The sequence below is a fragment of the Rhodnius prolixus genome, unplaced genomic scaffold (assembly GCF_049639745.1).
Source record: "Rhodnius prolixus isolate KJV_2025 unplaced genomic scaffold, Rpr scaffold_21, whole genome shotgun sequence".
NCBI lineage: Eukaryota > Metazoa > Arthropoda > Insecta > Hemiptera > Reduviidae > Rhodnius > Rhodnius prolixus.
This window is the reverse complement of record NW_027411606.1, coordinates 2,109,537-2,134,958: the sequence shown is the minus strand read 5'-3', so window position 1 is coordinate 2,134,958 and position 25,422 is coordinate 2,109,537. Positions and strand designations below refer to the sequence as shown.

At 29.8% G+C, this 25,422-nt stretch overlaps 1 protein-coding gene and 1 long non-coding RNA gene across 2 annotated transcripts; both read left to right on the top strand.

Moving 5' to 3' along the window:
* The first annotated feature begins 5,493 nt into the window (after nt 1-5,493).
* On the top strand, nt 5,494-14,391 carry LOC141455086 (uncharacterized). The gene is made up of 2 exons (XR_012459143.1): nt 5,494-6,431; nt 6,894-14,391. It is a non-coding gene; the product is annotated as an uncharacterized lncRNA (long non-coding RNA).
* Nucleotides 14,392-17,147: 2,756 nt separating this feature from the next.
* LOC141455095 (uncharacterized) lies at nt 17,148-25,209 on the top strand. The gene is made up of 3 exons (XM_074129956.1): nt 17,148-22,877; nt 23,021-24,469; nt 24,513-25,209. Exons 1-3 carry the CDS (start codon nt 17,533-17,535, stop codon nt 25,129-25,131), a joined length of 7,413 nt encoding a protein of 2,470 aa, XP_073986057.1. The 5' UTR covers nt 17,148-17,532; the 3' UTR covers nt 25,132-25,209.
* Nucleotides 25,210-25,422: the final 213 nt, after the last annotated feature.

Genomic DNA, 25,422 nt, shown 5'->3' with positions numbered 1-25,422 from the left:
ACCCTGCACAAAACTAACACTTGAAACTTGTTTTTGTTAAAAACTTCAAACTTTGAGTGCTATTCCCACTTCTGAAAAATGTTTAATGAGGTTTAAAGAAGAAACAAAATCACTTCTAACAAAAATAACTGTTTATTAAAGTATTTAAAGTTACAATCATAATTGAACAGTTAATTTTAATTTTTAAAAATCGTACTAAATCATTGCAATTTTCTGAGTAAAGGCTATCACAGATATTTTACCTATTGAGAAAATTGAGTATGAAGTTCCTTTGGAAGTGTTAAGAATAGCTTTTTAGCACTGTTCCATTCAAGAATGGGCTATGGACTAGAGTTATAAGGATTTATATCTGACGCAACTCAATTTTCAAGCTGCAAACAAAAACATTGTGAAAGTGGAAAAATGCTCTTTCAACAATTGCAGATCATGACTCTGCCTTCTCTCTCTCTACACAAGCTGGATCTAAGGCAAAGATGAAGTATTATTTATTTATTATTTACAAGCTTATAGGTAAATAACTTTAGCTGGGAGTTGTAACAAAAATGTACAAACAGTAAAAATAAAAATAGAAGTAAATAAATGAAAAATACAAAATAGAAAGATAAAATAAAGCAAAATAAATAAATAAAATAAAATAGCATTTCATTAATATAGTAATAAAATAAAGGAAACTATTCATTATGAGGTAAACAAGTGGATAACTAAAACATAACTCATAGACATATGTACATGAGTGAAAATAGCTTAATTAGTTAAACATAAATTACTCAACAGTTATCACTCTAAGAGCAAAAAACTTCTGAGCTTCAGAGCTTGGTGCATAAAACTGTAAATATCATTAATTTGCTGCACACTATTTATGTCTAACAACTTGAGAAGGTTATCATTTTTAGATTCATTTGAAGAATGGTACGTGTAGAGAAAGTGACTTCTGACGGGTAACAGTGAGGTACATTCAAAGAGGAAATGAACAATTGAATCTGGAGAAAAAGAGTTACAAATGAGGCAAAGATTCTTTTCATCAAATTCATAACAGGTTTCATTAATATAGAACCTTGCCTTGGACAAATTGCACAGCCTTAATTGCGCTACCACTCTCACTTTTTTAATATTTACTTTCCAATCCAGATATGGCTCTGGTAATCCGAGTGTAGCTAAGGATCTATATAAACAGTTGTATTTGGAGTTGAGAATGAAATCAATGTTCTCACTGACACATTTATTTTTATATTTGTTAATAAGGTTGTAAAATTCCTTTCTCAGTACAGCAGCACTTTGACAGTGAAAGAGATCCAACGAACCCACAGAGATAAATATATTTTACAAAGATGAAGTAAAGAAATAGTTATTAGAGGAAACCAGCACCAATACAACATTAGAAGCAAAGAAAGTGTTTACTGACCTGCGACAAGGTTAAAAAAAAACACAGAAATGTTTTGTCAGAACAAAACACTGCTTCCGAATGTTGCTTCAATAAGAATTTTTAATAAAATCCCAGTAAAGTTGGAATTTAAAAAAATCGAGATTTTTAAAAAAATTGTAATACCCAACTGTTTTTATTGCGTAAAGAATTTACTGAGGCAAACTGGTGCACTGTCGACTTCGAATTAGAATTCGAAATTCAGTTCCCACGATCCTGCTTAATATAAACTGGCTGGCGATAAATAGTTTTTCCATGAACTTATGTTTTTATTTCATTGAAAAATACAATGGTACAAGTATACAATTACTGTAGTATTTTTATGAAAAAAATTGTTATTTACTAGCATTTGTTAGTAATAAAAAATTATATTTTCAACAAAAATTAACTCGTTGGTCATTGAAATATTCTTGGAAATGTAGCTCATTTTATGTATCAATTACATAACTTGTAACATACGAGTATGTCGGGTGCCGTACATTACAATCATCATTACATTGAACATTCATCAACACATCATCACAGGTTGATCTGATGGTGTTGAGAATTAGATTTCCACTATGTTTCCGTCCTCCCTACTCATGCTGACTGTGTGAAGGAGGTATGAGTGTTATTTAAAATGATGATCTGTAAAATATGAAAAAACAAGGATACCACGCCGTCTAAAAAAGACAACAAGTTAGAATTCGAAATTCAGTTTCCACGATTCTGCTTAATATAAACTAGCCGCTCTCCGACTCCTGACAGATTGAAAAGCTTACCTTCCTGCACCAACTAAGTATAAGCGAGAACTCAACACCATTCTAACAGTAATCCAAATAACGGTAACAGTACCAACATCGTTAAAAATATATTCAGTACAAACTATCTTAGCCAAATCCAATGAACCAATCAACGTATTCTCTAAGAGTACTTATATCAGAAACGAGACTTACAAACTATGTTACCTGTTCTAAAAACTAGGCCTCAAAACGTGTTTAGGATCAACAGTATACCAAGAAACAGGATACGTGCACATATAAGAAAAAACCATAAAGAGTACAGCGATATTTACAAACTGCATGGTCTGTCCAGACTATAATAATAATACTGTCAAAAACTGGAAAAATCATACAGATACAAAGAACGCATCCACTCGTAAAAATACAACAAAACGGACTCAATTTAAGCAAATCAACTCATCAACCGCGTTCACCGATTGTAGAATATCAACAACACTATGTGTCTAATACATAAGAAAGAAAGCGTAGTCGTATGGACGTCACTGAAGAATAGAAGCATACAAACACAAAGCCATTCGAAAAAACAAGTTAAAGACCAAAATTATCTATCACTCGGACAGCTATTTAAAGTCATTCCGTACCAAAGACTCAGACATCTAATCAAACTTTACCTAAACACTACAGGGATCACTTTTTGTATACAAAAATAAAAAGCTTGAGTATACTATCAGTACAGCTTATTGCTTACTTTTTACTGCAAAAATTTATCAAGATTTTACTGTTTATGCACGATTCTATTAGAATCACATTTTTATCAACATTTAATTTTATAATAATTTCTTTTAATTTAAAAATATTTCCCAGTACAAACAAACGTGGTTTAATTCATTGTTTTCTGTTTGCATAAATTGCGCCCCCTCACGTAAAATACTATTCTAACAAATACAAGTGTATACAAAATGCACCAGCCTTATTAAACTTATACTAAATTTTCATTAATTTTATTCACCATTTTTACACAAAATGTTTTACTGCTCATTGACATTTTAAATATCCCCACTACTAATCATGTGTTATCTTGTAACCTTATAGGTAACCTCCCTCAGTCTGTAAGTGTAGTGTATTATGGAGACGATGTGTAATTAGAGTTCAGTAACGTACATATATATGTATATTTAAACTTATTTATCAACGTCTGATGATGTAAGGAAGTCCAAAACCGATTAGGGATACAAAAGCATAAATTAGCGACATTAAAATTGGGTATACTACGTTTACATTGAAGTTATGACAAATGAATGGTAATGTTAGTGATATTTCAAAATATACATGTTTTGTAATTTTATTAAAAAAATAATACTTTCTTTTATTATAAACCAACACTATCTCTAAATGAACGGGTGGGTTTAAGAGAAGTTAACTTTTTTTTGAAATGGTTCACCTTGATTTTGGATAATCAGTATTTCTGGATGTACACCTTGTTCTGTTATTTTGGCCACAGTGATAGAGTAATATATACACTGGGCCAAAAAAGTCTGTGAACACTAACCTAAATTTTATTACTTTTATTATTATCTTAGTAGAAACTTCTTTTATTTTCAAATGAAATATACTATTCGATAGAGAGAAACCAGAGTTTTTCATTTTATATTCAATCTTTTATTTTTGTTCAGCAGGAATATCACAATTAAATGTTTAACAAAACAACACCCCAAACGAATGCAAAAAAAGTCTGTGAACAGCTGTATAAATATGTAAAAACATTAAGATAACAAACAGAAAAACGATTGAATAAAGTTTCAAAGTTCTCTATTGTATTGTAGAAACCACTACAGTCAGTTTTGTGAATAAATAATCTAATTAGTACATATTTAACCACTAATATGGAAGTTCCCAGACCAATTCGAGAACTTATTGTGACGTTGCGAAATGAAAGAAAAAGTATTCGAGAAATAGGGAAGATAGTTCAAAAAAACCCTTCAACGGTGCATAATATAATTAAAAAGTACGGAAATGTGATTAGTAGGCCACGCAGTGGACGGCCACCAAAACTTAATTCCTTTCATAAACGGCAAATTCTGAAGTCTGTTCGAGAAGAACCCAGGACAAGCGCTCAAAAAATCAGTCAAGAATTATCAAGTGGTTATGTGTAAGCGTAACACCACATACAATTAGAAATAAATTACATGAATACGATTATTGCGGTCGAGTCCCGAGGAAAAAACCTTTAATCAATAAAATAAATCGTAAGCGTCGATTGGATTTCGCGAAAGAATATGTTTCTAAGCCTTCTAGTTTCTGGGAAACCGTAATCTTTTCAGATGAGTCGAAATTCAATGTATGTGGGTCTGATTGACGACAAAAAGTGTGGCGAAAAAGAAATGAAGCTATGAAAATGAAAAATATGAAGCCTACTTTTAAGCATGGGGGAGGCAACATTCTGGTGTGGGGTGCATGAGTGCTAAAGGAGTGGGCAAGTTAGATCTAATTAATGGTATGATGGACCAATATGTGTATGTGGATATATTAAGACGCAATTTAAAAGAAAATTCAAAAAAATTAGGGTTGGAGGGAACGTTTGTCTTCCAACAAGACAATGACCCGAAACATACCGCACTAAAAACTCGGGAATGGCTTTTAAATAATACACTCTGGCGCCTAAACACCCCTCCACAATTGCCAGACCTTAACCCAATAGAACATTTGTGGGATGAAATCAGACGCCAAATAAATAAACGAGGAATAAGAAACCGTGAACAACTAAAAAACGCTATTTTAGAAGAGTGGGATAAAATTCCAACATTGACGACCACAAAATTATTAGGATCGATGAAAGCTCGCTTGTTGGAAGTGATTAGGAACATAGGAGGTCCTACAAGTTTTTAAAATTTATAATTCACGTACAATGTGTGAGAATGATTTATTTCTGCAAAGTGTTCACAGACTTTTTTTGCATTCGTTTGGGGTGTTGTTTTGTTAAACATTTAATTGTGATATTCCTGCTGAACAAAAATAAAAGATTGAATATAAAATGAAAAACTCTGGTTTCTCTCTATCGAATAGTATATTTCATTTGAAAATAAAAGAAGTTTCTAATAAGATAATAATAAAAGTAATAAAATTTAGGTTAGTGTTCACAGACTTTTTTGGCCCAGTGTATATATTTTGCTTATTCCTTTATTAATTACTTTCTTACTTCTGCAGTGAGAGATAGTTCGCTCTTTTGATGTGGATGTGAATTGTAAAAGCTACAATATTTGCTATTACTATTACTTTGAACGTTACAGTTAGGTTTAGGAGATAATTAGTAAACCTGCATACTTCACGTATAATGTTATTTTTCAGGTAAGACTAGTTTTTTTATGTTTATATTCGAGGCATTACTTCTGTTATTTTTTTAATTATTAATCATTTTGAATCTTTTTTTTTCAATTATGTAAAGTTTCAGAATCAATCTTATTAAGAAAGTAATAGGTGGCATTCTAAATAGTTTTCAAATAAACTAAACTCCAACTCAAGAAATAAATTCTAGTTCACCCTGTTTATGCCGTATTAGTGACTAATTTATCTTCTTTAGTACAATTCAATTCTGTTTCAAAGAATGTTAGTGTGTTAGTTCTATGGCATACACCCCAAAACTAAGACACTGCCACCTTCATGTTTTATAGGCGGCCCTACATGTCTAGCTTGAAACGCAGTGTTTGGTTTTCGCCAATTGTACCTACGCCCATCACAGCCGAAAATGTTAAATTTACTTTCATCTGAACAAATAACATTTTTACAGAATTCTAGGTCCTTATTTACGTAAGTTTTCTGCGTTTCAAGCTAGACATGTAAGGCCTCTGTAAAACATGAAGGTGGCAGTGTCTTAGTTTAGGGGTGTATGTCATGGAATGGTGTAGGAAACTTAACCTTCATTGACAATATTATGAATGCCGAAGCATGTGTCGATATTTTCCAGCATAATTTAAAAAGTAGCGCTGAAAAACTGGGAATTATACATACTTTCATCTTCCAACAGGACAATGACCCCAAGCATACGGCATATAAAACAAAAGAATGGTTGCTGCACAACGTTCCCAGGCAATGGAAAACGCCACCACAGTCTCCGGATATCAATCCAGCACTTATGGTATCTGTTGGGCCTGCAAGTAAGAAAGAATAAAATTCTTTCAAAAATGATTTGAAAGAAGTTTTGTTAAAAGAAAGGCGTAAAATTGGAGAAGAGATTACTCAAAATCTTGTATCGTCGATGCCAAGAAGACTACAGGCTATCATAGATGCCAATGGTAAGATGACAAAATATTAGTGATATCCAGTAAATTAAAACTTTAAATTTATAAATATATACATAAATAAATAAAAGTGTGCCAATACTTTTTTGACTACCCAAAAGTTATTTTTTGTTTATATTTTTGACGGATTATCTAAATTTTATTTGTTCCCCTTCAATAATGTATTTTTATAACTCTTTTGGGAAATAGAAATATTTAACATATAAATTTTGGATTTTTTCAAAATGAAAACCCTGTAAAGTTTAGTGTGCCAATAATTTCTTGACCCACTGTATATATTTTTTTAATGATGAATATTATAGTATCAAACATAAACTCAATTGTCGAAGTTTTGATGCGCATCAAAATTTGTTATTGCTCTCTTTACAAATAAAAAAATTATTAACATAATTTATATTTTTGCACCAACTTACTGTTTATTAATTTAAAGTTTGAATATATTTTATTGTTTAATAGCCTGCTGAAATGAGCACAGTGGTAAAAATTGCAGTCAGGAGTTATCTGCCTTTATCCAGTGCTTACCAAAACTTTCCCAGGTTGTCTAGTAATGCTCAGCTTTCATCTGGATATAATTACTTCTCTATGGACCCTTTACTTCAAGCAGTATGCCGGTAAATAATAGGTGATTCTAATCCATTTTATTCTGGAATATAAAGAAGTCAAGGAAATCTGCCACTCTGCCAGCAGGACTATTCTTCAGGTAATCTTTATTTATTTCATATGTTCTAACTTTCTGAACATAAACTAAAACATTTTTTCTGATACTTAATCTTTTCTTTTCAATCTGTCAAATTAATGATTTAATTTTTTATAAAAAGCTAAAAAGTGATTGAAATATTCAACGTATAACGTACTAGTAAATATCTGATTTTATCCGTCGTTGCATGCTTTTTTGTGGTAGTCCTGACCGGTTTTTGATTTTCACCCATTATCCGAGGTAGATAGTTTAGCGTAGAGATTGCACTGTTAGATTTATGGGATAATATTTAATGCTTATATATAAACTCCACGTAAAAGGTTTCAGCTTCATTCAGGAAAAGTAATATTTGAAGTATTAAAAATTATATATAATGTTTTTGAAAAATGTCCCCAGTATACAATTAATCCCAATTAGATCTAATTTTTGTTGAAAGGTTTTTCTAATAATCGTTTTTTCTTTTTCTCCCTTTAGGTTTTTATTTTTAGTCGAGCTTAACATTTTTAATTCAATTTCTGAAAATAATTGAAAAATGAAATTATTATTAGATAATATTAGATGATTTTGAATGAAATTAATCCTCTTTTTTGGAGTTATATAAATTTCATTTTTATAGAATAAAACGTTTTTGGATACATAGATAACTTAAATTTTTTTTTTATAAATTATGAATTCTACAATAAAATATCTTGTCTTACGCTCATCAAACTTGCTAATTGATCAAACCATTCCTTGTTAAATTTATTAGACTGCGGTGTAGTAATTTTTATAGTAAATAAATTTTTAAAAATGAAAAAAAAAAAATTATTAATAAAAATAAACATATCTCATATTAATTGTTATATATGTTAATTGTTCTGTTTTTTTCTCTAAATATTCTTTTTTCATTGTGATATAGCCATAAGTTTATACTATTTGTAATAAATTAAATAATAAAATTAATTAACAAAAAAGAAAAGAAGTAATAATAAATTTTATCTTTTTTAAATTAAGGTGATTGGATATATTTCTCTTTTTAAATGGCCGTAGTCTTCTCTATTTTTCGTTTTTTTCAATTTATTTCCATAGAAAAAGGAATCCAACAAAATTCGACAAAAAGGGTTTTTTCCCCCCTCTCTCGTGCTAAACCGTTTATTTGAGATCTTGTAAAATGTAATTAGATATTTTTCCCTTTTAATAATGTGGGCTAAATAGCTCGCAAAATTGTTTCTATTAAATGACTGCAGCAAAGAATTCTGAACGGGGCGGGGCGCCCCCCCCACACTGTATACTTACTTATTTTTGTACAACTCGCGTTAATGCACACTTCTGTTGTTAATAGTAAGTATAAAAATTACTTTTGAGTTACCAAAAAAAATTACTTCGTTTTTACTTGAAAGGTTTTAAATAATTTCCTTTTACAGTACAATCAGTAAACTTTTAGGGTCACTGTTTCAAAACTATAAGATAGCAAGTTTTAGCCTTAGTTTTTTTACATTCAAAATAATTGTGCTTCTGTGTCTTTATTTTTCCAGTAAAATAAATAAATGCGGATTCCATAAAATTTCTATTTTAAATTAATTTGACGGACCGGTTGACTATTAAAAGTCTTCAAAAATAATTAAACTGAAACAAACTTATTTTATTTTAATTTTTTTTTTGTATCTAGTACCTGTTTATGTTTATCAAAGAAAAATCTAAAATAATTAGTTTTTAAAAACTAATTATTAAAAATAAAAATAAAAAATGCTCAATTTAATAAATGGAAGCACTTTTAAACCTAAGTGGACCTGTTTTCATTTTTTTTATTTGATTTATTTTATTTTTTATCTTTGTTTTTTTAGGGATTAATATTTGAAATATCAGTTTTTACCTCCAAAGTCCTTATAAACAAAATTTTTTAAAGAAAAAGATTTTTTGAAATAAAAAATATTTTTTTTCAGTATTTGTTTACTTTTATTAAAACTGTCCGGTAGGACAGTTGTATAAGGGTTGACCATCAAAAACTGCACGAAAAAGTGTAACGTTGAAAAACACCCAACTTTGACAATTTTTTTCTCTTTTTCTATAAAAGATAAAATTCCCAAATTTTCTTTAAATTATAGGGCAAGTCCTCCTTTATAACTGTAATTTTTTTGTCAAGACCCAGATTTAATATATTAAGAGAAAAAAGTTACTGAAAATGAGCAAAAACGGCATTTTCAAAAATTGGTCTTGTTCTTGTTGTTGTTCTTCTTGTTGTTACCTTTTTTGTAAACAACGTAGCGCCTAAACGCGTGAACCGATTTTCATGAATAAGGTGTCATTCGTTTCGGAATTTTATGTAGATGTGCCTTTTGGGGGTCTCGACGCTGTACATCAAATGGGGGAGGAGTTAGCCCCATATATGTGAGGCCCCTTCTCAAAATTATTATTACTAATAACTCTGAAAATGTTAACCCGATTTTAATAAAATTTGGCAGGATGAAAGGTTTAGGGCACTCCTACGTAACATTTAAACGACGTTCTGCTCTTACCCTTATTAGGGGGAAGTATGGTAATCGTTTCAAATTATCGAAACGTGAACCGATTTTCATGAATAAAGTGTCATTCGAATCGAAATTTTGTACAGATTTGCACTTTAAAAGTCTCGTCGCTATGACTCATAAGGAGGGGAGTTTGCCCCACCCAAGTAAGGCCTTTTCTAATACTATTATTACCAATATTTCTATTACGCTTAGTTCGATTTGGATAAAATTTACCACGAAGAAGTGGTTAAAGCTCCTCTACGTGGCTGTGAAGTGCCACCATGCTCTTACACCTACTAAGAGGAAGTACTGCAATCGTTAAAATTATCAATGAGTGAACCTATTTACATCAATGAATTCGATTCAAAATATTTGCCTTTTAGGGAGAAGTACTGTAATCGCAGTTTATTTTTCTTACTCCTCTTAAAAGGAAGTACTGAAATCGCTTTTTAATTTTGCTATTTACGTACAAATATCTTCCTATTTTATTCAAAACGCTTTCTCTAAAAAATTGTTATTGAGGATGGTTTGGGGGACCGCAACTATAATCATTCTTTAAAAAGATCGCTCCAGTGGTAGTTACGGTTCGGACTTAACACCTTTTTAGGTTATAATGGTAGAATTTATTATTCCAAATTTTAATAAAATCTGTAAAGCAGATATGTAACTTTGCAAAACAGACAAAAAGGAAAATCTATCCAAAAAGTCCAAAAATCTCCTTAACAAAAACTTACAGTTTAAAATGTTAAGTATAAGGGTTGATTAAACGCCAAAAGGTACACAAATCAGCAAGTACCCAACATTTCATTAATACTTCATTAATATTTAAGTAATTTTACTGCATTAAATTTCATTTATTTTTTTGAATTTATTAGAGGTCACAGACCCTTATGCTGGCCAGTTCATTCATAATTTTTTTTTTTTATTGATTTAAATCGCGTCAACATCTGAGGTTATTGGCGCCCGGAGTTTTTTTCAGTGCACTGCCGGCCTCCAGACAGTGTTCTCTCGTTACAGACAACACTGTCCATCACCGGCCAGTGAGCTGTAAGAAGCTCTTAGGAAGAGAAAATCTAAGGGTCAGCAGCTGGATTCGAACCCGGAACCTCCACGCGGGAATCCAATACGCTAACCGCATAGCTAATCCCTTCCCTTAGTTCATTCATAATATTTTATTTTTTGTTATAATTATGATAAAATGTATATTATGTCTTCGTAATTAAATAGGTACTTTATTATAGCTTTATTCCAAATTATTCTTCTGATTTATCTTTATTAGGCCCTTTATTCTGAGTAGTCACATATACATGCATGTTAAAATAGAAAAAGACAAAGTTAGAGTCGGCTACTGTTTAAATTTGAATCACGGATTTAAAACAATATTTCAGTCTAGAATTCTTCTTACCGAAGTATTTGTGAGTACAAATAACGCATAGGTAATATCCAGTAAATTATTCAACAATAATTATTCATTTCTCAATTGTAATTTAATGTAGTCCCTCTAATTTTACTTATAGTAGGTAAAATACTGGTATAATTAGCTGTCATAAAAATATGCATATCTTATATTCCAAATATATAACACTGCGGTAAGAATACCTAGATTGAGAATTGAAGAAAACTATATTATTTGCGATAAAGCCAGATTAATTATTACCTATTATTAAAAACGCTTGACTACTAAATAAAGTAACAATTGCTTTAATCGAATTACGAACTTAAACCGAAGATTTTTATTTAAAAATAAAAATAAATAAATAAAATAAACAAAATCATTGATGAATGTTGGTGCAAGCATTTTTGAAAAAAGTTTTTGAATTTTTTAACCTCATATTTTTTTTTATAAAGTTTTTTTTTTTAACCTGTGATTAATAGTTTGTTGATTAGATATTACAGTCAATCTAAGAAATAGTGTTCTATTTGAACAAATATTTTGTAGACGAAAATGGCCAGCATAAGGGTCTGTGACCTCTAATAAATTCAAAAAAATAAATGAAATTTAATGCAGTAAAATTACTTAAATATTAATGAAGTATTAATGAAATGTTGGGTACTTGCTGATTTGTGTACCTTTTGGCGTTTAATCAACCCTTATACTTAACATTTTAAACTGTAAGTTTTTGTTAAGGAGATATATATTTATATATATTTAAAAAATAAGAAGAAAAAAAAATATATATAAAAAAATTATTAATATAAATGTTTCTAAGATATCTTTGTGTTTCTACTATATTTTAGTGTTGTGTATTTGTATTATAAATATAATAATAATTAAAAAAAAAAAATCATTAAAAATATTTAAAAAACAAAAAGTATTTATATAAATAAAATTAAGTAAAAAACAAAAAATTATTTAAAATAATAAATGAATAAATTTGAAAGAATGAAAAGCCTGCCATTGCCCAACCGGCTTTAGAAGTTACGTTAGTTAATTTTCTTTATTTTGTTTTCTTATACCTATTTTTTTAATTAAATGAAAAACTGAAGATTTAAATTAATCGAAATGAAAAACTTAAATGTATATTTTTTTGTTGTCTCTTAATTTTTAAGTAGAATTAAATTAGTGTTTTTTTTTAATTATTAATTTTTCACTTCGTTTCTTTTTTTATAGATATTCTCTCAGTGATTTATGCTATTTTGATTTTGATTTTTTTAAAAAAGTACTTTAATTTATTTTCATGTTATTGATTATGGGCTAAAATTTGAGATTTGGTCTTGGACGGTAGAAGTGTTGCGCCCCCTATTTCTACAGATAGATCAGAATGGGTCTCCATCCTTACATTTTAGAATTTGGCTACTCCATTGAATTCTACTTCATTTTTTTTTTTTTTTTTTAATTTATTTAATTATTCAACCAATCATTTCTCTATAGATTTTTATAATCACTGTTCTATCAAATTATTTCTTCTGTTTTGAAATTGATTATCAATGTGAATCCTCTCCCCCCTAGTAAATATCAAAAGATTTTTATTGTCAGATATCTGAAATGAATTGTCTTCATGCTTTTCTTAAAAACTATTTACACCAAAATTTTTAATTCTTGGCCCCAGTCTACGCAGTTAAAAACAAAACCAAAAAATTCTAAGGGATAAGTAGCCCACCACACTTTTAACCCCAGCTAGGACAAATTTTGAACTTTAGCCCTTAGTATGTATTCATATTAAAGTTAAGTTATTATTGTTATTATTATTATTCGTTTAAAATTACCCAGTTTTTGAAGAATGTTCAGAAAAAAAGTTTTAATTTTATTTTTTATAATAAAAATTAATTTATTTGAAGGAAAAGAAAAAAAAAATAGAAGATGATTTTTCCCCCCGATGTCTCTCTCTTGAGTCTGAACTACTTTAAATCTGGTTAATTAGACATGTTGTTTTTTTTGTCCTATATTTATATTTTTTTATGTATTAATAGTTGCTACAATATTTAATATATTTATATACTATATATGGAAAAAAGAAAAATTATTATATATCAGGTGAGGCAAGAAAAATTCTTAAATATCTTTTAAGTTTATTAATTTTTATTTTTTAATTATTATTTTTTTTTATTGCCCACCAATGCACAATGTAAACAAAGGTATTAGTAATTAATTATAATAAATAAAATAAATCGAATAGCTTTCTTTTCTATTTTATTACAATTCTTATAATATTTATATATTATATATATACTTATATGTATGAAAAAATAAATTAAATTAAAAAAAAAGAAATATATTTAATTGTAGCCGTAATGAGATATTTAATGAAAAAAGAAAAATTAGAGACAAGAAGTTATTTTTTATGTTAGTATGCTCAAAGTTAAAAACAAAACAAAAAAAAATTTAAAAAAAAATAAAATAATGGATATTTGATGCAGCTACCAAAGTGTTTCCAAAAAACTTTTAATCGACTACCGTTCTGTAGGAATTCAAAAACATTGAACAAAAAATGTCTTCACTCAAAAGAAATACATACTAAAAAATTCACCTTTAAAAGAAACCATTGAACATTAATAGTGTCGTAAATGTCATGGAGGAAATAAATCTTTTAAAGTGTAGAAAAATAAGCGTAGAAACGCTTCTATAATCTTCTCAAAATGCATCACAGCCTCTGTACTCTTTTACTTACGCACTTTAGGCAAGCTCTACAATGGTAACATACATCTCGTAAATTTCTCTCTTTGCAGAGCTTTTTGTGGATAGGTGATTATCCTTCTTTCCGCAAAGTAAGCCCAAAAAAATGGAACACCTCATTTTCAGCTGATCTCGAAACATTTAGGATTGTTGGGAGCTTTTCGTTGATCTATCAAAAATTCGTTTTCAAGAACATGGATGCGGTGCAATTCCAACTTCTTTTAGCCCTTAGCCCTGCATTTTCTTCCATTCCTAACGTAAGATTAACTTCCTCGATTAAACCAACTTCTTGACAAAAACTCTAAGACTGATTTTTTTTTTTTCTGACTCTCTCAAATTACAAAATTCTGGAATAGGTCCTATATTAAAAAAAAAAAAAAAAAATCGTTCCGTTTTTTGTACGTTTATTATTGGCGTGTTTAATTACATCTACATTTAAAAAAGCAAAACAAATCAGAGAACCCAAACCCGATTTATTTTTATTTTTTTGGAAAATATATATGTGTAAAAATAAATACAATTTTATTTTTCAATATATTTAAAAATAATATTAAAAATATATATATATATCTATATATATATATCAGAAAAGTACTTTTTAACCGTGTAACAGATACTGCCGAACATATCAAATAAATATATATATATATATATAAATAAATGGAAATAAAAGAATATTTAAAGGAAGCCTCGGTGGAGCTCTATTAGCTAGCTTTCGACTGATAGTTATTAAAAGAAAAAAAAAGAAAAAGAAAAAACAAAAATTATAAAAAAATAATGTGTCAACATTTTTCTTAGGATTGTTAAATTTAATCTTAATATATATTATATATTTAAATGAAATAAATAAATGAAGACGTATATATAAACATATATGTAAGAAATATATAGGTTCAGGCCTAATTATATTATATAACACTAATATATTTAAATAATATTTCTTAGAATTTTTTTCATTAAAAAATAATAATAATAAAATGCATGTGTACTTTTTGGTTTTTTGGACACCCTAACCCTCCAAAAATTTTGAGTTCAAAATTTTAAAAGACAAACTTAAATGGCTTTCAAGATTATTAAAGAATAATTTTTTTTGTAAAAAAAATTAAATAAAATTATACAAATATTTTAGATTTTTTACAAGATTAGAGATTTAAAAATAATATACCATTCCAGGAAAGGGACATTGTTTGAAAAATTTCTGTGTTTTGTTTTTAATAATAATAATAATAATAATAATAATAAAAATAAACTATTTTAATATATCGTAAACTTATTTATTATATATAATATACCTTGTGGAAACACAAGTGCCTAAAGCAATAAGTAGTACGACAAAATTAATCTAACAATGTCCAATTTTTTCTGGATATTTTTCTTAAAAGAAATATAAAACAATGTTTGTATTATTGCAACAAAATAAATATTATAAACTGCTCATCCAAATTTATTTCTCAGATGTATTAAAAAAAGAAGAAGAAATCATTAAACTTACATTATATAAATTACATAAATTTATATAGCTTTATATATATATGGACAGTTTTTATTACATAATAATTAAATCATCTATCATGTGTGGAAGTGAATTCGAAGTATTATCGAAAATAATTAGAATGTATGTAATTCTTAGGGATGAATGTATTATAGTTTTTTCAATTAGATGATGGAGTTGGTAGTAGTCTTTATAGGAAAATCTTAGAAATTTAAACTTTGTTTTTCTGCAATCATGGCCATGTTTAGAGGCCACTATTCGCACCGGTCGCTTGAGCATCCAGGAAATACGTAGCCTGAACTCTTTTTCTTGATTTCTAGATTTTATTTACTATCAAATCGTTCCGATTCTCAAAAGCACTCAGTGTGTTATATCTCTTAAGATCCTGCTTGGAAAAAAAAAACTTACCATCCATTTCTGCACTCCTTGGCGATCAAATAAAGTGAAGTATGCTACATGTTGTTTGTTTATATTTTAAACATGAGCAATTCGTCTTAAAGTGTAATTGCATTCACAAATTAGCTGCAAGAGCTCTTTTTATGATTACATTGCTGAACATGAATGCTTATGATCTGCATTCCACTTTTAATGACCATTGAGTAATCTTAATGCCAGTTTTTTTTTATTTTTAATATTTATTTTTTGAGATGGTTTGAAGTAAACATTTGAGGAGGCAGCTTATCCGTTACGCCAAAAGAAAAGCAGTGCTTAAAAATCATTACCTCAAAATTTTTGTCATGAACTGGTGACATTATGGCATACATTAAACAAAGTTTTGTTGTCCATTATCATAACTAGAAAATATTCTTTTTATACAAGAATAGAAGATTCTCAAATTTGACGTCATTTTGTTCTAGATGCTAACATATTTAACACTTTCTATGTATAAAATGATGTATACAAACTCATAATTACATCAACTTGCTAAAGGAGCTATTAAAAAAGTGCCTTCTTAAATTAGTAAATTCAGAGAACTGGTGTTTTAAGAATGAATAAAGATCTCATAAATAGCTTGAAGTGATTACAATTTGAGAATTAGCTGGTTAATGAGTAATTTCAACAAATTAAAGCTTTTAACAGCTATAAGAGAGAGAAAACCTAACTAGAAAAGGAGAAATTTAAAAAAAAAAATATGTGAAAGGCTTCCTCATCAATTGATAACAAGGAAGGGTTCTTTTAGCCCAATGGAGTGTTGGATTCCCCGCTGAGATATCAGGTGAGAATTCAGCTGCCGACACTTAGATTTTTTTTTTCCTAGGACTTGTCTGTTATGAGAGAATAGTTCCGGAGGCTGGCAGTGCACAAAAAGCTCCGGGAGCTAATGATCTCAAAGTTGGCGTGCCTTAAATTTAAAACAAAAAATACTACTATTCCAGAGCCTAAAGAGATAAGAACATTATTCATAGAAAGAGTTACTTAAAGGAGTGCAATCAGAATGTTGAAGAGCTTTGAGCACAATTCTTATATTCCGCTGTTTACAACTAATAAATACCTTATTTTATTTGTTGCAATTGCAACGCGTTTTTTAATTTACTTTTAACCATTCTTATGTTGAGCCTGAGCTCATCGACGCCACTTCACTGGTTGCATTCAATTTACACGAAAGTAGATCTAAATAGTTTTAGACCCATTTACGACACTATGGGCCAATTTATAGAGGATCAACTGGTTGCTTTGCTTTTTCAAAAACTCACAAACAAACCCCTTAATGATATTCGATCATTAATAAATGTTCCTAAAAATTAAGAAATTTGGGAGTGCTAAGGATTACATAGGATTTTAAAAATAAAATGAAAATGATTTTCATTACAGTTAATACTTACTTGAAACTGCGGTTTAAAAATGATTTTATCCAATGCCCGCCGAATGTAAGTAGAACAGATAGTATATTCGTACTTCTCCCACCATTACTAAAAGACAACCATGCTTTCTAATAGTCCACGCCTAACCTTCTTAGTTGTTAACCATATTTGCTTGTTAAATTATATTTGTGATTTAAGTTTATTATTTTAACAATTAAAGAGACAAAGATGTGCAATGTGCAACATTAAAAACTTATGTGTACTTAAAAAAAAAATAATAATTCAAGTAAACTCCTTGAATATGAAAGTTGATTAGAAGGTATTTGTTATTTCAGAGTCTTTTATTTAAATCATAAGCATATCTGATTTAAATTTCGTAGTAGTGTTTTACAAATTGAAGATACAGTTCGGTTAGTGTTGTTATTTTTACAAATCACTGTTCTTTAAAATAACTATAAGGGAAGAACTCGTCATTCCTTTGTGCAGATTCATCATCTTAAAATAATGAAAAATTCCGATGGAAATAGCGGCTGGGCCGATGCAATGGGTAAAATTCTTGTTGTAAAAAAGCCTAAAAAAAATAAAACAATTATCCTTTCGAAAGGTAAGAAATTATCGTTAATGAAAAATGAGAATGAAGAACCTAATAATGTTCAATTAAATTCAGAATCTGGAATAAAAAAATGTGAGATCTTTACGAAAGGGAGGAAAAAACCAGGGGCAACATGTCTAACTACAGCTCCTTATGAATATTCCACTTCTAAACTTTTCAGCAACCAAGGACTACTTTATTTTCTTAATCACAACACTTTACTGACTAGATATCCTATTCGCATTTTTAAACAGATAAACAAGGCAGAAGGTGAGAAAAAAAAAGAATTTGAAGAGCTTTTAGGAAAACTAAGAGAAAATTTGCCTAAAGGCTTTAAGATAGGAGCTGCTGTAGGTAAAGGAGATTGCTTTTTTGACTCAGTTGCTCAAGGCTTGAATGAACTAAGAAACAAGGGTCTCATTACAAATGTAAAGTCCTTACGGAAAAGTTGTAAACAATATGCACGACAAGTTAATCAGTCAAAAAAAGGCTCATGGTTGAGTAATGCTTTAGAAGGAGAAGGTGAAGAACTTTGTGAATATATTCCACGTATTGAATTTACTGCAGAAGACATTAAAAACGCAAGCCCTGATTCAGAAATAAAAATTCTAAAATTGGAAAACGCTGTACGGGGAAGACCTGAAATTGAAGGAAAAATGATATGTGAAAAGTACAAAGTCAAAATTAAAGTTATAGAACTCAGGGAGGAACAGGTAGATGGATTAAATGTTACTAAAGATAAGGTAGGTACAGGTAATAATATTATTTATATAGTGAATTACAGAACCCATTTTGTACCACTTCTTAGTAAGGTTGAAAAAGATACAAATAAAAGCATAAAAGTTTCTAGAGAAGAAGCTTACGGTAATGTGGTGGGTTCAAACTCAAACAATATTTCTCAATCTTATATTTCTACACCATTACAAGATATTGAAAATTCCCCAATCAAACAAGGTAGTCATTCAAGGAGTCCATGTAAAGAAAATCGTGAAACGAGTAGAAAACGTGGGCGTTCTGCCACAGACGAAAATAATAAGGCACCAAAAAGGGCACGCATAGATGTAAACGTTACTAGTAATGAAGGTTCAGAATTTCCTAGTGGTTTACAGAATACACCTGGACAGGACGTATTGGATAATACTTTTCAAACTAAGCAATACATTCCTCATCATTTGATTGGACTTATGTATCAATTAGACTTATCGGTGCTTTGCTCACTTAGAAAGTCTATGTATGAACACAAATATCCTTCATTGTCATTAGCGTTTGGAGATTCTGAAATTGATGCATTTAGCAATATTGTTCTTCGTTATAAAAAGAAGTCTATTCATATACAAATTGAAAATGTAGACAAGTATTATATAGACAATAATATTAGTTACGCTAGATTATTTACTAAAGAAAGACGAAGCTCTTCTGTTAATAGTTACTTCGGTAGCTTTGTTAAATATCTAATCTCTAAGTCAGGTAGTGTATCAGATAATGTAGAATATCTTGTTGTCTATACTAATTCGTGCTTAGATCTTACAGAAGAAAAGGAATTAAAAAAAGGACGGTTGAGAAATTTTTATCCTTTTAAATTTGATAGCATAAATATAGAGGAATGTGACATTTTAAAAGACTTTTTGTTTATAAATGATAATACACAAGAGAGTGGTTTTTATCAATTTTCACAGAATAAGACAACAAGAGAAGGTCTTTTAAAGCAATTAGAATTTTTACCTGATATGCAAAAAGGAATAAAAGAAAGAAAATTTCCTCAGGAAGAAATAAAAGAAGCATTTTTAGATAAATTAGTATTTGCAGTTAATCAGCCTAATAGAGAAGAACTAAACAGCATTATTAAAAATGAAATAAAAAAGAATAGTAAAGCTCAAGACGATTATATAGCATTACAAGAAAGAATACTACATGATTTAACAGTTCCAGAAAAGCATAAAAAACTTGGAAATTATATACCTGGAATTATATATGAATTCAATTTATTGATGCTCTTCTTGCATGACATGTTCTTACATAAAAACATGTCCTCCATAAGTTTTGAAGGAAAAAACCATAGTACATCTGACAACATTACTATCAATTATAAAGATAGAATTACTTACGTAAAGTCTCATAATGCAAATAATAGTGTTAGTTATAGTCAGTTATTTCCTTCCAGAACACAGGAAAGAAAGAATAAGTTTTCTATTAATAAGCATTTTTCTCTTTTCATTGAAGAGTTAGAAAAGGATATAGAATATTTTATTATCTATACCAATACAGGTTTAGATCTTACAGAAGAAAAAAGGTTGAAAAAAGGGCAATCCAAAGATTTTTATCCTTTAAAATTCGATAGTATAGATACTCAAAAGAAGAAGTATAAAATTTTAAGAGATTGTTCGTGTATAGATGTAAATAGCCTTTATCGATTTCCACAAAAAGAAACAACAAAGCTTTTAAGTCTATTAAAGCTTCCGCCTTCTTTGCAAAGAGAAAAAGAAGAAATACTCCCTAATGAAAAAGAGATAAAAGAGAAATTTTTAGATAAACTAATATTTGCAGTTAATCAACCTAATGGAGAAGGATTGAATAGTATTATTGGAAGAGAGATAGAGAAGTCTAATGTTCCATATGATTACGAGGAGTTACGTGAAATAACGTTGCGTTGGTTAGAGTCTCATGGGTTTGGCCCTATTACAAAGGAAATAATGGAAAAGCTTTTGGGGGATATAAAAAATAACAGGTCTAGTTGTCAGGAAATTCAAAATAAAAACATTGATGAAGAAATTAAATTTGCTAGAAGTGTGGTTGGTATAGAAGGGACACCTACATTCGGTAAGTTCTTAGATTTTTTAGTTAAAGGGGAAGGAAGGAAATATCTAGAAGTTCTGGAAAGAGAAGGAATAAAGCTAACTAGCATGTCCAGTATTTTGAATAGAGCGGGAACTAATGCTATAAAAGCCTTTAAAGACTTACATAATCTTTGGTTTGATGAAAAAGGAAACAAGAAACAATATTTAAAAACTCTAGAAGAAAACGGAATGAATCTAGCTAACATGTCCAGTGTTTTAAGTAGGACAGGATCTAATGCTGCAGAAGCTTTTAAAAATTTATATGATCTTTGGTTTGATAAAAAAGGAAACAAGACACAATATTTAAAAACTCTAGAAGAAAACGGAATGAATCTAGCTAACATGTCCAGTGTTTTAAGTAGGGCAGGATCTAATGCTGCAGAAGCTTTTAAAAATTTATATGATCTTTGGTTTGACGAAAAAGGAAACAAGACACAATATTTAAAAACTCTAGAAGAAAACGGAATGAATCTAGCTAATACGTCCAATATTTTGCATGGAGCAGGATCTAACGCTGTAAAAGCTTTTAAAGACTTATATGGTCTTTGGTTTGACGAAAAAGGAAACAAGACACAATATTTAAAAACTCTAGAAGAAAACGGAATAAATTTAACTAATATGTCCAGCGTTTTAGGTGGAGCAGGATCTAATGCTGCAGAAGCTTTTAAAAATTTATATGGTCTTTGGTTTGATGAAAAAGGAAACAAGACACAATATTTAAAAACTCTAGAAGAAAACGGAATAAATTTAACTAATATGTCCAGTGTTTTAAGTAGGGCAGGATCTAATGCTGCAGAAGCTTTTAAAAATTTATATGGTCTTTGGTTTGACGAAAAAGGAAACAAGACACAATATTTAAAAACTCTAGAAGAAAACGGAATAAATTTAACTAATATGTCCAGTATTTTAAGTGGAGCAGGATCTAATGCTGCAGAAGCTTTTAAAAATTTACATGATCTTTGGTTTGATGAAAAAGGAAATAAGACACAACATTTAGAAACTCTAGAAGAAAACGGAATGAATCTAGCTAACATGTCCAGTGTTTTAAGTAGGGCAGGATCTAATGCTGCAGAAGCTTTTAAAAATTTATATGACCTTTGGTTTAATGAAAAAGGAAACAAGACACAATATTTAAAAACTCTAGAAGAAAACGGAATAAATTTAACTAATATGTCCAGTATTTTAAGTGGAGCAGGATCTAATGCTATAAAAGCTTTTAAAAATTTATATGACCTTTGGTTTGATGCAGAAGGAAATAAAACACAATATTTAAAAACTCTAGGAGAAAACGGAATAAATTTAACTAACATGTCCAGTGTTTTGCATAGGGCAGGGTCTAATGCTGCAAAAGCTTTTAAAGACTTATATGATCTTTGGTTTGATGCAGAAGGAAGTAAAACACAATATTTAAAAACTCTAGAAGAAAACGGAGTAAATCTAGCTAATATATCCAGTATTTTGAATGGGGCAGGATCTAGTGCTGTAAAAGCTTCTAAGGAGCTATATAATACTTTTTGTGATGAACAAGGAAATAAGAAACAGCATTTAAGACATTTTATTAAGAAAAAAGGCTTTACGATACATAACTTGTCTGGTATATTAAGTGGAGTAGGAGCTAGTGTTAAAGGTGCTTTTGAAAAATTGCATAACGTTTGTTTTAATTACGAGGGAGAAAGAACAGAGCTTTTAGATGATTTTTATAATGCAGGTTTTAAGCCAAGTAATTTATCCTGTATGTTATGTGGAGCAGGAGTTCATGCTTCCTCTATTTTAAAAAGATTGCATAGTGTTTGTTTCAATGAGAAAAGAGAAAAAACAAAGCTTTTAAATGATTTCGATAATGCAGGTTTTAGTCCAGGTGCTTTATGCAGTATGTTGAGTGGAGCAGTGGATAGTATAGAAAAATTTCATGATTTTTATTTTGCAGGAGAAACAAAAAAATATTTAAATCATTTCTTAAAAGAGGGTTTTAAGCCGACTTATTTATCTGGGATATTACATGGAGCAAGAGCTAATATTTGTTCTGCTTTTAAAGATTTTCATGATGTTTGCTTTGATGAAACAGGAAACGCAATACGGCTTTTAGATGATTTCCATAGGGTAGGTTTTATACCAAGTGACTTATCCAATATATTAACCATGGCAGGAAGTAATGCTGCTTCTATTTTAAGAAATTTTCATAAATCTTGCTTTAATAAAAAAAATCATTTAAATCACTTCTTAGACGAGAAAAACCTTTTTACACCGAAAGATTTATCTAAGATATTATACGGAACAGGAACTAAGATTTGTCCTACCTTTGAAAAATTGCATGACCTTTGTTTTGATAATGCAGGAAATAAAACAAACTATTTAAACAATCTTATCAAAAATAACCCATCAAATGAGATATTTAATATATTATATAAAAAAGTGAGATGCTAGTCAAGTAACTCATCTAATAGAACAGAGCAAGGACAAAATTTAGATAGTTCACAACAGAACGATTCTAAAGTTAAGGTAAAAACACGTAAGGGTACTACTAATCAAAGTAGGGACAGGCAAGATGATAAGATTTTGGATACAGTAGCAGAAAGCTCAAGAATGGAATAGAAAAGGAAGATTTAGAACTTGCGTTTATGCGTCATGCTACTTCAAAATTAAGTGATAATGAGTTAATAGAAATCAAACACCTTGGCTTTAGAGGGGAAGCTCTACCTTCAATAGCAGCAGTAAGTAGAATAAAGTTATCATCTATAGCAATCGGAGCAAATGAAGCATGGTCTATAAGGTATGAGGGTGGGGAAAAAATAGGGGAGATTATGCCTTGTTCCTTATTACAAGGTACGCATATTGAAGTAAGAGATTTGTTTTTTGCCACACCAAATAGGCTGAAATTCTTAAAGACTGAAAGGGCAGAAACTCAAAGCATTGTTGATATTGTAAACAATTTAGCGATGATCAATTATAGAGTTGGATTTACTCTCAGTTCAGGTAACAAGAAGCTTTTAAAATACGCTAAGCAAACCTCGTTATTTAGCAGACTGTGTGAAATGAAAGAGGAATTTCAAAACAATTCTCTGGAGATTAATGAAGAAGAAGACGGTGTCAAACTTACAGGACACATCTGTAAACCGACTGTCAATCGCGGTAAATCTGATATGATCTATACATTTGTAAACGGCAGACCAATAAAGGACAATCTACTGGTTGGTGCAATTCGGTACGCGTATCACGACTTTATTCCAAGCGATAGATATCCTTTTGCGACGTTGCATTTAGAAGTACCATACGATCAAGTAGATGTAAATGTGCATCCAAATAAATCAGAAGTAAGATTTCAGAACAAGAGGCTAATATATGAAATAGTGAGAAGAGGGATAATAAAAGCATTATCGACGAGAATAGGCACGGTTGCAGCAAGTGGTCTTGAGTCTAAAGGTATTGAAGAGAAGCTACTTTTTGATGCTAGTAAAAGCCAAGAGCAGGTTAATAGTGGAGAGAAAAAAAATCAAAAAGAGTTTTACGAGAAGAGACCAAGTCTTTTAGGAAATCGTCTAATGAAAGAATTCAATGCACCAGACGAAAGAAAGCAAAGCTTATCAGAAACTTTTAAGTATAGAGGTATAGATAAATCTTCGCCCCGAAAGGAAACTATGGTTCTGGAAAGGGAACAAATTGATTTGATAGAGAACCGCCCTCTAGGATTTGCACGCTGTCAGGTCTACAATACTTACATTATTGCCGAGACTGGAGATAGGCTAATTATAGTAGATCAACATGCAGCCCATGAGAGATTAGTTTATGAGTATTTAAAACAAAAAACAAGCATAAAAAGACAAAAATTACTTCTTCCTGAAGTGGTTAAAATCGAAAACCAAGCTGGAATGGAGATGGTTGAAATGTATAAAGATAAGCTTTTTGAAATGGGTTTTGATATTGAAATCGAATCAGAAAATAAAGTTATAGCGAGGGAAATTCCTGCAATTTTGGGGGCGATAGACGTGAAAGAGATGCTTATGGATATAGCTGTTAGGTTAACGGAGATAGAAGATACGCTGCCAATAGAAGATAAAGTAAACAAAATATTGGCTACAATCGCGTGCCATGGGTCAATTATACTTTAGGATAGGGAACTCTGGTCGAAAGTTCAATTACGTAAAACATTGGGTGGAAAAGAAGGTAAGACGCAACTTAATGCGAGCCAGGAAAACAAAGAAAGGGTTTGGGTGGAAAAAGTGGAGTAGCGAATGGATATACAAAACGCTGGGTCTATATTCAGACTACAGAATAAGGTATTACAAACCGAAAGCATCACCAGTACATATTTTGGAAAAAGATAGGGAAAGGAAGTTACAAAAAATTACTGTAAAAGGTGTAGTAAAACTATTTAATGCAGTTAACAAACATCAGCAAACAAACAAAGATGAAATTGAAAGTTCAGGTCCAGTCATGACGAAAAAAGAAAAAGCTTTGAATTCTGTAAGTAAAAGTTCCTTTTTAAATTACCTTATGGGCGAAAAAAATGAAGACATGGAACACCAGGAGCCTAAACAGGAATTCAAATCAGAAGAAAGTAATGATGAAGAAGAGGATCAGATAAAACAAGTATCATCAACATGGGAAGTGCTGCAAAATAACTATGGAATAGGAATAAAAATGAAAAATTGGGTTAACAGAACAGAGAATTCAAATTGAAAAATGTTTTTAATTGTTGATATTAATATTTTGTTTTTTTAATCTAGATGTCTAAAATAAATGTTTCTTTTTTTTAAACTAATTTTTCTTTAACAAACCTAGATCCGTAAATACCTTTATTATTAAATAATATAATGTATTTATATTTCTTCTTGGAGGTTCTGTGGAGGTCATCGTTTTGTAGTAGTGTTGGTTGTGGATTAGTTCTTCAATAACTATCGGATAACAAATCTTATAAACTGCTATTTAATAATTCTGCTTGAATTCTCCCATAGGAGACTTAATGAAAAA

Coding starts and splice junctions, on each gene's coding strand:
- LOC141455095 (XM_074129956.1), top strand. CDS start 17,533: ATGAAAAATTCCGATGGAAATAGCGGCTGGGCCGATGCAATGGGTAAA. Junction 22,878..23,020: donor TATAAAAAAGTGAGATGCTA/GTCAAGTAACTC, acceptor TTTTGGATACAG/TAGCAGAAAGCTCAAGAATG. Junction 24,470..24,512: donor CTTATGGATATAGCTGTTAG/GTTAACGGAGAT, acceptor GAAGATAAAGTA/AACAAAATATTGGCTACAAT.